Genomic DNA, 13,809 nt, shown 5'->3' on the forward strand with positions numbered 1-13,809 from the left:
CTTCATCTGGCATTGCGTCTGTTACCGGTTTTTTCTTGCTCTAAAAAGTAATGATAATTAATTTTTTTCTTTTCAATGTTCCATTAAGGTTGAAGTGATTGACAAAAATCCATGCATGGAAAGTTTTGTACGAGCTGAAGATAAATGAGACACCCATTGTGTTTTATTAGGGAAATTTACAACATTAAACATTATGAATTATAATTATATACATCAATCCAAGTTAAAGTAATGTAGATATAATGTTTAATATGGTTTGATGATTATTCATTTTAGTAAGTAATAATACGAGTAGAAGGTGCTTTGAATTTCAGTTTATTAATTGGACCGGTTTGAGTTTTGGGTCTAATCACAAGATAAATGTGGCTTTTAAACCATGTTAATGAAATTACTTGTGAGTGTTAGTTCTAGCAAAGTTTTCGATAGTGACCTTACAAAACATTTGGTGTGGAGAGCTGCCGAAAACTAGTGATAAGTAGAAAAATACGTCGATTTGCAAACAATTTGCAAAATTTAATGGACAACATTATCAAGTAGGCGATGCAAAAATGTCCCAAGTCATAGAATGTGTTGTATTATGATAAGTTAACTATTAAGATGACATTAGAAGTAATATGAAAAGATTAACCATCTCCAACTTAGTCTAGTTGTTAACATTTTGAGATCTTTACGGGAGACATGGCCGGCCCTGGATCAAGTGGTTGACACCTCAATGCATCACGCGATAAAGGCTAACAAAAACAACACGGTATCTAATCCCGCCAAGCAAGATATTGGAGAGGAAATTATAGACCGTCTTAAGGCAAAATAACATTAGTGATCTTTCAAAAGTTACCTTAAAATAGTACGAGTAATAAATAAATGGAAAAAAATTTTTGTAGACAGTTATATCGACTGGGATCAAGAAGATTGATTGACGTTGTCGAGCCACACAATTGATACATTACACAATTGGTAATTTGGTATGATCCTTGCCTATCACAAACATTAAAGTGAAGCTCTCTATCACTAACACTAATAATAAGGGGGAGGGAGTGGTCATCTCTTCCCATACTATACCACTTTTTCAGATATCACAAACCAATAAAAACATTCCATCTCAATTTTCCACAATCTTTTCCAAACTTCCTGTCACTCTTTTCCAAACTTCCCTGTCACTGACGTCACTTTCCGTAACCAATGAAAAAGAAAAAAGAAAGAAAAGGAAAAGAACGGGTGAGACCCCACACACACCAACCAATCAAACACTCTCCCCCTCCCCCCCCCCCTCTCTCTCTCTCTCTCTCTCCTGCCGACGAAGAACCCCAATTTGCACTAGTAGAAAATTTCCGATTGTCAACGGATTTTCGACGGAAAAAAAATTCCGTCCCTAACTTGCGACGGTTTTTCAATGAATTTGAGATAGATAACCATATGAATCCATTTAAAAAGATTTACAAGGGATTAGGGATGGATTACCTACAACAAGTGAATCCGTCGGTAATCCGTCCCTAAATAAATATTTTGTCGACGGGTTGTCAACGACACCTTTTAATAATAAAATAAAACTAATAAAAAAATCAAAATAACATTTCCGTCCTAAATCCGTCCCTAAATAAAATATTTACCGACGGATTTGCAACGACTTCTTATAATTATAGAAATAAAACTTATAAAAAAAATTAAAATAGTACATCCGTCTAAAATCCGTCTCTACCTTTAATTTTTACTGACAGATTTACGATGACCTTAATATTAATAAAGAAAAAAATTCCGACGCTAATCCGTCGGTAAAATTTTTATTTAGGGACGGCTCACTATGTAAATTTGCGATTTCTTGAGCATACAAGTGTTAGTATACCCATATAAGTACTGATTATGTGTTCTTATGCATATAGTGTGTTGAGGGTACGATATAAACCAATAAACAATATGTTTTTTTGCGTTTATATATGTTTACCCGAGTTTGTGTATATGTAGTTTCATAGAATCATAGTACAGCGGAAATGTTTGCACATAAACTCTTCCGAGTGCAAGAGTTTTATCACTTTTTAATTTGAAATATGTTTATCAAGTGATAAAGTTATATTAGGAAATGAGCGGTTATTCATTTGTATGGAAAATCGTAATATTAGAAAATATAAAAACTACAAGTTGTTGCTAATCCGTCGGAAACGTTAAAATTTAAGGACGGATTAGAGACGGCTCACTATGTAAATTTGCGATTTCTTGAACGTACAAGTGTTAGTATACCCATATAAGTACCGATTATGTGTTCTTATGCATATAGTGTGTTGAGGGTACGATATAAACCAATAAACAATATGTTTGTTGCGTTTATATATGTTTACCCAAGTTTGTGTATATGTAGTTTCATAGTAGAACGACAATGTTTGCACATAAACTCGTCCAAGTGCAAGAGTTTTAATACTTTTTAATTTGAAATATGTTTATCTAGTGATAAAGTTATATTAGGGAATGAGTGGTTATTCATTTTTATGAAAAATCGTAAAATTAAAAAATATAAAAACTACAAGCTGTTGCTAATCCATCGAAAACGTTAAAATTTAGGGACGTATTAGAGATGGCTCACTATGTAAATTTGCGATCTCTCAAGTATACTAGCATTGGTATGCACATATAAGTACCATTAAGTGTTTTATACATATAGTATGTTGATAGTACGATATATACACTAATAATCAATAGTATCTTTGACATCGCATTCGTATATATTCTTTTTTAACAGATGTTGGCAAATTTTTACATGTCTATACGTGTGTTCACATTATACACTGTTTTTTACATTTTTAGAATGTTGTTTACTCATATAAATGTAGTTCGAAATGACTGTATATGCGCTTTCACAATCATCGTCATTTAGAAAGGAATACAAAGAAAATTCGGTTGCAAATCCATTGGTAAAGTTAAATATTAGGGACGGATTTTCGACGGTAAGTAATAACAATATATATAAACAGAATTCCGTCCATAATCCGTCCCTAAATAATGCAGGAAAAATGGAAATTCTTGGCGGAAAATTAAATTGTATTGACAGTGAAACATATTGGCAAAGTGAAAAATATGCTTTTCAAAATTTTAGAAAAATAATAATATAAATTTTAAAATGTTTACAGCTGTTTGACATTGGGATTTTTTTATATCTTTCTAAGTCTTTTTTTTTAAAGACTTATCTCTTTTAATTTTTAAAACTCTTTTTAGTGTCATTGGGATCCTTTTATTTATCTTTTAAAGAGCTTGCCCTAATATCCATCTTACTACACGACGGCTGCAACAACCAATCAACCCACTGCCTACTGCTCTCCATCGTTTCTTGCTATATGTTCCTTCATCCTCCATTGCTGAACCACTAATAGGGGCGGATGTAGTATATAATTAGCGGGGGGTAATGCCCCATATTGGTTGAAAATTTTATTTGTTTATTAGTGTATTGTTTATCTCCAAAACTCATTAGTTATTAAGTTTGCCCCCAACTTAAATTTTTTATGCCCTCGGTTTCAAAGGTTTATAATTGTCTGAAACTGTGTTTTGGTAATAGATTATAAGTTGTATTTGGTTATTACAATTACCAGGTATGTATGTTGATGATGATGGAGGTTCTGTTTTATGTGTTTGAGAGAACAAAGGGAGTGTCAGAGATGATGATGACAATATCTTTGACCACCTTTTTTTTTTACATTATTTCATTAAAACCCTTTATATTTGTTTAGACTTATAAGTTTTACCCTTTAACTTTTCTAATGTATCTATTCAATGCCCTAAATTCAATTATAAATATATATTATTTACTAGTCTATATCTCTTTCTCAAATGACAAAATGTAACAAGTTTGACTTATATGACTCAATTTATATCATTTTGCTAAAGGAACTATTTAAATTTATCCATATTTGATAAATATAAGCATTCTAGTTAAAAACTTAACTATATCTCAAAAATATAATATGAGTATTCATTTCATGAGTAATTTTTTTATAATATTTTGAAGTTTCTAAACAAAAGTTGTCCCTCTAAATAAAAACTTAATGATAACCATAATTAAAAATTTAGAAAAATATTGAACAATGACAAAATACTTGAAAATCTAAAAACACATCATTACATGTAATTTATATAGAACTTATCATTCGAAGTTATCTAAAGCTAAAAATTTATATAATGAGAAATCAATGTGAGGATGACCCATCTAGCTTAACATGGTTGTAAACCACTACAAATGCAAATGTGTTGTTCGTTAACATAATTTAATATGAGCATTTTCAAAACGTTCGTTCTAGGCATCAAAATTTCGCGACCGAACCCGCCTAACTTTATCGCATTCGTGTTACCTCTTTTGTCATTGCGCCCCTGTATATAAAAATCCAACATCCACCTCTGAATTTGGGGTACGATGCTCATCCCTTTAGCTAAACAAAAATTAGGTTTCTTTGTATGCCTTTTTTTTATTATTATTTTATCTACTTGATGCTCTCCGTCAGTTTCATGCTCATCTATTCCTTCAAAATTGATGCTTTATCTACTTGTAATAGGTTTCATGTAGTTTTAATATTTATTTATTACTTGGCTATGTTTTTTGTATCTTCCTGATGTGGATTGCTAGATATTTGTACTACTTGGCTCATGTAGTTTGAATATTTATATATTTATATTTTGTTTACAAAACTACTTGGCTGCGTTTTTCTTTATATTTTATATAGGGTTCGTATGTCTTTTTCTTTATACTTGTCTGCCTTTTTTATACTATATTTCAATTTTTTTGCGGCATTTAGTCTTATTAGTTGTATGTATTGGAATTTTTTCTTAAGTTGGTAATGTTAATTGTAAAAATTTGATGCATTGCTAAGATTTTTACATCAATGAGGCAATCAGTATTATTAGGAATCTTACTTTAGTAATGTTATTTGATTATGTAGTGTTACGATTTTTCATTTTCATTGCTATATGTCGACTTCTAGGTTCTGGTCATTTACAATGTCGAGTAGGGATAGAGAATGGATGTATCGAATGACAAATAATAACAATTTCCTATCTTTAAGTTACATTAACAAAGTGGACATGTTCTTAGACTTTGCCTATTCTAATGACATAATTGTTGAAACCAACATAAGGCCAATAGGAGAACTAGTCTTTCCAATTAAATGTCCGTGCACCATTTGCAAAAATAATCACTATAAGCCTAGAGATGTTGTTAAGGAACACTTGCTCACTAAAGGATTCATTCCACAAGATGGGTTGAACATGGTGAAACAGAAATCGAAGATGCGGGAGAATCTTCTACTCCAATGGAAGTTGATGATGATCATGATGATGGTATGAACCGGATGGTGTGGGAGAACATATGAGCTGCTGGTTTTCAATCAAATTCTGAATCAGTTTCGCAAGAAGAAGATATACCGAATGAAAGAGCAAAACAATTTTATGACATGTTAGAAAGCAAAACAATTTTATGACATGTTAGAAAACGACAACGATCGAGCCTTTATATTATGGGTGTGCCGAATGGTCGAAACTACAAGCTGCCACGACTTTGTTGAATTGGAAATCAACTTGTAATGTAACCGAGTTTACATTTAATCACATACTTCCCATTTTTAAAAGTATGTTACCTACTCCTAATAAGCTGCCATCGAACTTGTATAGACCCAAGCCATCTTGAAGGAACTTCGTCTTCCGAAAAAGAGGTATGATGCTTGCAAAAACCACTGCATGCTATTCTACAAACAAGAAGATTTGTTGCTGACTTACTGTCGATACTGCAAGGAACCTCGTTATAAATTTAACAAAGTGCCTTATTTAGTAATGACGTACATGCCGATTGGAGAGAGACTTAAGAGGTTGTATATGTCGGAGAAGATGACCAAAGATATGATATGGCATTCGGTTCACAAAACAAAAGTCCTGGTCAAAACTTAGATGTGTTTCTTCAACCATGAATAGACGAGCTAAAAAATCTATGGTATCATGGTGTTGAAGTGTATGATGCTTATCGCAAACAAAATTTTATAATGAAAGTGATGCTTTTGTGGACAGTCAGTGACTTTCCTGCATATGCAATGCTCTCGGGTTGGAGCACACATGGTAAGTTGGCTTGCCCTCATTGCGTGGGTAACACAAATTCGTTCCAGTTAAATGCTGGAGGGAAACCAAGTTGGTTCGATTGCCACCGAATACATTTACCAAAAAGACACGCATTTCGGCGTGACAAGAAAGGATTCAAGAAAGGAGTTTCCCAATTGTCATGTATTGTACCACCAGAATTGACAGGTGAACAAATTTTGAGCGAAGTTTCAAACTTTCCAACTGTTTATGAAGGCCGGCCATACCCGGCAAAGAATGCGAAAGATCCAAGTTTTGGCAAAACCCATAATTAGGTAAAGAAAAGTATATTCTGGGAGTTGCCATATTGGCATTCTTTGTTAATCCGACATAACCTTGATGTGATGCACATCGAGAAGAATGTTTTTGAGAATCTGTTTAACACTATCATGGACACTCCCAAAACAAAAGACAATATCAAAGCAAGGAAGGATATTGAGCTTGCATACTTATGTTGGAAACAATGATAAAGTTGTGAAACCAAAAGCTGCATACACTATAAAAAAACCAGAATTGAAGAAAGTTTGTGAATGGTTGAAGTCAAATATAAGGGCATGTGTGAATGTTCAAGAGTGTAGCTTTTATAGTTTTAAAAGTCATGAATGTCCAAATGTCCAAATTTTGGCCACTCTCTCTTCATCGGTAATCGGTAAAGTGGTGACGGCGGTGTACCCGCGTGGCGCCACTTGCGGCGAACACGTTTACCGCTTCCACTCCCTCCCCCCTAAGAGCATTTGCCACCACGAGTCACGAGCTACTTGTAGTTGACTTGTTTAAACGTCACCAAGAATCAACACCACCAGGTCTGACTTGTGGTCTACTCATTTATGGGCTATCCTTCGTTGCTACCACAAGGACGAGCTTTTAATATTCATTATTTATTATTGATTTTCTCTCTATTAATCTGTTATTGATGGGTTCCAGACTAGTGATGACTTTTAGAATCAACCTAGTCTTTTAAAATTCTATTCAATCTGATTATATATATCGCTGAAAGAAAGATAAAACCTTGCTAGCTTAAAGACTAAAAAGTTGCATGATCTGATATTCATTGAGACTAGGTTTTGGTGCCCCTAACAAATTGAGACTTTCTAAATGAAAAACGTTACAAAGGAGGGGACGATTGCAACGGAGACCATGATTTTAATCAGAGGTTGGAATTTTGCTATCATTAATGTGTGTCATTTTAGAAAAAGGCCACCATATGTGTTATGGGCTTAAACTTCGGCCCATTAGAAAGAAACTGCCTTAATAACGGGCGTGCAACAAATTTGGATGACCATTTTTTTTCCTAGCAAGGGAAACATCAAACATGTTTGAAGCTCATGGATTGGGTACGGAAACATGCCAACAATTGTTACTGCCCAAATGTTAAATTAATTAAGATCTATGATTTTGCACTTAACAACTACACACCTACACCTCGTACTTGTTTACTATTATACATCACTAGATTTATCCGTTTTTATAAATGCAAAAATGTATTTTTATTCAAGCATTTGATCAAACACTTTGCATGCATTGTATACTTCAAATCAACTCAGCAAATTATATATTATATATATACTACTAAAAAGGAACGTCGGTATGCTCTCACAAAATTACTGTAGCTAATAGTATATTTTCTCAAACATAATGTACAAGTAAATAAGCCACTATACATATACGGAGTACTAAAAAGAAGTTGGTGGGCCCTCAAAAAAGTTCTACATACCTTTTACAATATGCTTAATATATACATACATGAAGCATTACATCTTCAACCACCACTTGGAATACATAACTGTACAAACACTTAGGCATAAAGTACAACTCATAAAGCATGAATACATTTTAACCACCTTCGGCTACACGGCAACAAATACCACTGGAAAAACCACCCATATTGCCGACCTACAATAGTGTAAGCTTTTATGCATGTCCTTGACAAACACAAAGACAATGTTTATCTTTGACATCCAAATTTAACACCTACCATATCTATTGTTGTCACCGTCGACAACGGCAGCGAAGGAACCATAGGTTCAACTAGAAAACCAACCATTGGCAAACAATCTGGCTTTACGCATTTTTAATTTTATAAATGTCTTTATTCGGATCTAAACCAGATCGTTCAACAACGACCCGTTTCATCTGCCTCTTGATGTCGACAATTTTGATACTAACACATACAAAAAAAATATACATTTCCGGAAAAATATGCTAAGCTGCGGTGGAGTACGGAGAAAAAGAACAATGGACTAAAAACTGTTTTACTGGTAAAGAGAGAAAAAGAGAGATGCCATGGTAATATAATAAAGAGAAAATGACAAGACAATATGAAAGTTGGTGGTTTTGCAAATAAACTGTTTGAGTAGTGTCATAGTAATTGACAACATGTGTAAGACCAACCTTTCAAGAATTATTCATTTCTCTCTTTTATTTTTTTTTTCTACTTTAAATTACAACATACTTTGAAGATAAGTATATATATATAACAAAATGTACAAACTTATAGATATATATGTAAAATAGACACACGATACAGCCAAGATTAATGAACGAATTAGCCATCTATTGAATCAAGTATTAGTACCAGAAAACAAGAACAGATTGCAAAGATTACATCGAAAAATAAAAGGGTTTCTTAAACAGTAACAAGGGCTGCAGTCGTGGTAGTTGCTACAGTGTCCAAACCAGCCATTTTATACACGAACCCTAATCTCATTTACTTCTAGTCCTCCTTAAACACCAAGTTTGATCTTCAATTAATCAACCATCTTCTTGATCAACAAATGCAACATTAATCTGCACATAAACTTTCTAAGTTAATACACACAATTGATTTGATAATTCAACACCCTCCCACAAATCAAGTGTGGAAAGGATCAAACATCCCCAGCTGATTACATAATTTGTTGTGTTGACAGGATGTAAGCCCTTTGGTAAACAAGTCTGCAAGGTTGTGTTCAGATTGTATCTTAACAGTTTTAATAACACCAAGATTGATCTTTTCCCTTACAAAATATAAATCAATTTCGAAATGCTTAGTTTTTTCATGAAAGACAGGATTGCACTAATCTGAATAGCAGCCTTCCTATCACAACAAATTTGGACAGTTTCAGTCTGCCTGAATCCAAACTCATTTAGGATCTTGAGAATCTAAATGATTTCACATGTAATATCAGCTAAAGCCCTAAATTCAGCTTCTGCTGATGATCTTAAAACAGTGGGCTGCTTCTTACTTTTCCAAGATATAAGTGATCCACTAAGGAAAAGAGAGTATCCAGTGATACTTTTCCTGGCAGTCACTTTCTTGGCCCAGTCAGAATCAACAAAAGCCTTGAGAGAGAGATCAGAATTATCTTTTATGAGGATACCCTTACCTGGAGATCCCTTAAGGTATCTAAGAACCCTCAATGCAAGTTTGAGGTGAGAGTGATAAGGATTATGCATGAACTGGCTTAACACATGGACAACAAAGGAAATGTCTGGTCTAGTTAATGTAAGATAGATAAGCTTACCTACCAGCTTCTGGTATTCTGTGATATTCTCCAAAGGTGAGTCATTCTCATCATTGATACAGAAAGACAAATTTGGCTCAATTGGTGTTTGTGAAGGTTTACACCCAAGTAAGCCAAATTCAGAAATAACCTCAAGGCAATATTTTCTTTGAGTTAGACAAACACCTTCTTTGTTATCCAAAACTTCAATCCCAAGAAAGTATCTTAACTTACCAAGATCTTTTATAGAGAATTTTTTTTTCCAAGAAATTCCTTACACTTGTTAATTTCACTTGGACAGTTACCAGTTATTACTATATCATCAACATAAACAAGGAGAGCAATAAACACATTGTTCATAGACTTAATATACAGAGAATAGTCATTCTTACTTTGAATGAACCCATTTTCAATCAAAGCAGCAATCAATTTTTCATTCCATTTTCTTGGAGCTTGCTTAAGCCCATATAAGGACTTTGCAAGCTTACACACTCTAGGATCAGAAATGGAATGGTAGCCAGGAGGTGGAATCATGTAAACATCCTCAACCAAATCACCATACAAAAAAGCATTGTTAACATCTAATTGAAAGATAGGCCAAGAATTTTGAGTAGCAATAGTAATTAAGCGTCTAATTGTAACCATTTTTACAACAGGAGAGAAGGTTTCATTGAAATCAACACCAGCTTCTTGACTATAGCCCTTGGCTACTAACCTAGCCTTATACCTATCAATATCACCATTTGACTTGTATTTAATCTTATACACCCATTTACAACCAATGGTTTTTCTGTTAAGGGGGAGTTCAGTGAGATCCCAAGTTCCATTTTTATGTAAAGCTTCAATTTCAGCATTCATAGCATCAATCCAAAGAGGATTTTTACAAGCCTCATCATAAGACTTTGGTTCAACATGTTTATTCAGATTGGTTACAAAACAAAGAACATCAGAGTTTAGCTTAGAATAGTTCACAAAGTTAGATATGCAGTGTTTGGTCTTGGTTCCTAGCACATAATCATTTAAATTTCTAGGAGGTCTAGTGGTTCTTGCAGATCTCCTTAGGTTGTTTGTGTTCAAAGGAACAAAATTGTCAATATTAGGGTTTCCCTCAGAAGTATCAATTTCATCATGAAGTGTTGCAGTTGGTTCCCCCTCACTGGTAGTCCTTAAAGGACTGCCAAGGTGCAGGGGAGGTCCATTCTTATCAGTAGTCCTTAGTAGACTGCCAGGATGAGATGGTGAACTACCATCACTTCTATTGTTCAGATCTCTCCTTTCATCATTGGGAGAGAAAGTATTTGGATGCTCATTATTATCAAAAAACTTATTATCAAAGAAATTTAAGTGAGTAACATCTTCAACAGAAGCACTCTTATTTGAATCTTTTATTTTAAAAGGAAAAACATTTTCATAAAAAATTACATCCCTTGAATAAAGAATGTGTTTATTATCAAGACTATAGAGTTTGTATCCTTTTTTTGCATCAGCATAGCCAACAAGTATACATTTTTCAGACCTGCTACTAAACTTATCATGATTATTTAAAGTAGTTGCAAAACACAAACATCCAAACACTCTTAAATGAGACAAATTAGGAGAGCAATTAAAAACAAGATCATAAGGAGATTTTCCACACAGAACAGAAGAAGGTAACCTGTTAATTAAGTAGTTAGCAGTTAGAACACAATCACTCCACATATTTAGAGGTATCCCCCCTTGAAACATAAGAGATCTTACAACATTGAGCAAGTGTCTATGTTTCCTTTCTACTATTCCATTCTACTGTGGGGTGTAGACACAAGAAGTTTGATGAACAATACCTTTTTCTCTAGTAAAATAACTCATCTTTTGATTGATGAACTCACTCCCATTGTCACTTCTAAAAATTTTTACTTTCTTATCAAATTGAGTTTGCAACAGATTGTAGAAACTTACAATACTTTCAAAGATTTCTTCCTTTCCTTTTAACAAAAAAATCCACACAACCCTTGAATAGTCATCAACAACAGTAAGGAAGTACTTGTAACCTTCCCTACTTTGTATTCTATAAGGTCCCCAAAGGTCAAGATGGACAAAGTCACCAACAGCAGTGGTTTTGTGCTCACTTAAGGGAAAGGGTTTCCTTGTTTGTTTTGCCTTATGGCAGACTTCACATGGAGAGTTAATAGAAGTGTTATCAAGTTTTAATCTATCCTTTAAAAGAGTGAGCACATGGTCTGCTGGGTGACCAAGTCTAGAGTGCCAAGTATGCTTAGAAATATTGCAAATAAGACTAGTATTAAGACACACAGAATTGGTCTTACCACTATCACATTCATCAAACAAGTAAAGACCATCATACTCATTACCAATCCCCAAGGTTATTCTTGTTCTCAAGTCCTGAATGTAACAATGATTTTCATCAAAACCTATGAAAAATTTGTTATCTCTAGCCAAACAATGAACAGATAGAAGACTAACACAATACTCTGACACAACAAGCACACCATATAAAATTATATTTCTGGTCAGTTTTAAGTTTCCAATTTTAACAACCTTAGCTTGTGTTCCATTTGGGTGACCTACTGTTAAACCAAGATCAGACACATCAACAACATCAAACATATTTCTTTCAGAATTTGTCATGTGCTGGGTAGCACCAGAATCATTAATCCAACCCTTAATTTGTTTAGCTTGCTGTCCAGAGTGATTAGAGCAGAAAAAGATGTCAAAATTTTTGTTGAAAAAGGAATTTGAGTTAAAAAAGGTACCTCCCATGTTGGTTTGGGGAGATTTAGGAACGGAATTCTCACTAATCATTTTCATCAGAATATTGAGTTGATCATTGGTGAAAGGCATGGATAAAGCACCAGAATTTCCAGAACTAGAATTAGAACAGAGAGAAGAAGATACACCAAAGTTTAGTGATTCAGAAGCAACCACAGGATTGCTAGACAGATTTTTGTTAAAGTTTTGATAAGAATTTCTCCTAAAACCACCACTTGGTCTGAAGGAGTTGTTATAACCATGAGACTGACCAATAACTTCATAACACCTTTTAATGGTGTGACCAAACCTGTTACACTTGAAGCATTTAAGATTCATATTAGGTCCCCTTCTTGGTTCAAAAAATTTATTTTCAGAAAACTTATTTTCAAATGGTCTCCTTGGTTCAAAAGGTCTGTTTTCAGAAAACTTATTTTCAAGGTGTTTCTTTCTGTTATCAAAGGTTTTTGCTACAAAAACAGAATTCTGGTGTTTTATTTGAAAGTCTGCAAGGGTACCCCTGTGAGATTCTTCCCTAGATAAGATGGCAAAAGCAGTTTTGACATTAGGAAGAGGATCCCTGGTTAGAATGGTGCTTCTGATGGGTAAATAAACCTCATCCAAGCCTATGAGAAATTGCATAAGCTTTATCAACTGATGATGATCTTGTATGCTTTTTGCAGCATTACAAGTGCAAGTAGGTAATTTAACAAGAGAATCAAATTGTCTCCACAAGGCATTAAGTTTATGATAATAATTAGACAAAGAACTTCCATTTTGACATAAAGAGTTAATTCTATGATGTAGATTAAAAGTTATTGACCCATCAACTTTATCATATGTTTCCTTAAGTTCTTCCCACACAGACATAGCATCCTTAGAAAAAACTTGACCCAGATATACATCATCAGACAAAGAACCAAGAATCCAAGAAAGCACCACAGAGTTACATCTTTCCCATTGTTTAGCAAGCACATTGTTATCCAGAGGTTTTTCACAATTTACATTGATAAATCCTAGTTTGTTTTTAGTTTCCAAAGCAAGTTCCATAGCACAAACCCATATTTTATAATTTTCTGTTCCTTTTAACTTCAGGCTAATCAAAGGAGAACCAGAGGTGTCACTAGCATGCAAATACAAAGGATCACCAAAATCAAGACTGCTAATAAGAGTACCAAACACATTGACACCATTTTCAAAATCCATGTTAGGAGGTACAACACTATCATCAACTTGATTATCCATTTTATCAAACCAACAAACAACACAATTCAGAAAAACAGATTATAATAAAAGGTAGAATAAAGAACACAAAAGTCCTAAAAGATATCAAGAACAGAGGCCAGATTCAAGGACACTCAAGTGCCTTGACAGGTATGTTCAAGAATCTTCTCTTCTACCAGAAAAGATTAGAGACAGATAATAAATTAACCAAAACTCACATAGAATTTAATCACAATACGAGCAGATTCAATAACCACTTCAC

The 13,809-nt window shown here is 33.9% G+C and overlaps 1 protein-coding gene across 1 annotated transcript; it reads right to left on the reverse strand.

Annotated features, from left to right (window-relative positions):
- Window positions 1-11,357: 11,357 nt before the first annotated feature.
- LOC122587627 lies at window positions 11,358-13,568 on the reverse strand. Its single transcript, XM_043759800.1, has one exon. It carries the CDS (start codon window positions 13,566-13,568, stop codon window positions 11,358-11,360), a length of 2,211 nt encoding a protein of 736 aa, XP_043615735.1.
- Between the last annotated feature and the right edge of the window lie 241 nt (window positions 13,569-13,809).

The sequence above is a fragment of the Erigeron canadensis genome, chromosome 2, assembly GCF_010389155.1.
Source record: "Erigeron canadensis isolate Cc75 chromosome 2, C_canadensis_v1, whole genome shotgun sequence".
Taxonomy (NCBI): domain Eukaryota; kingdom Viridiplantae; phylum Streptophyta; class Magnoliopsida; order Asterales; family Asteraceae; genus Erigeron; species Erigeron canadensis.

Bases quoted from the DNA above. Each gene is read 5' to 3' on its own strand.
- LOC122587627 (XM_043759800.1), bottom strand. From the start codon at position 13,568: ATGGATAATCAAGTTGATGATAGTGTTGTACCTCCTAACATGGATTTT.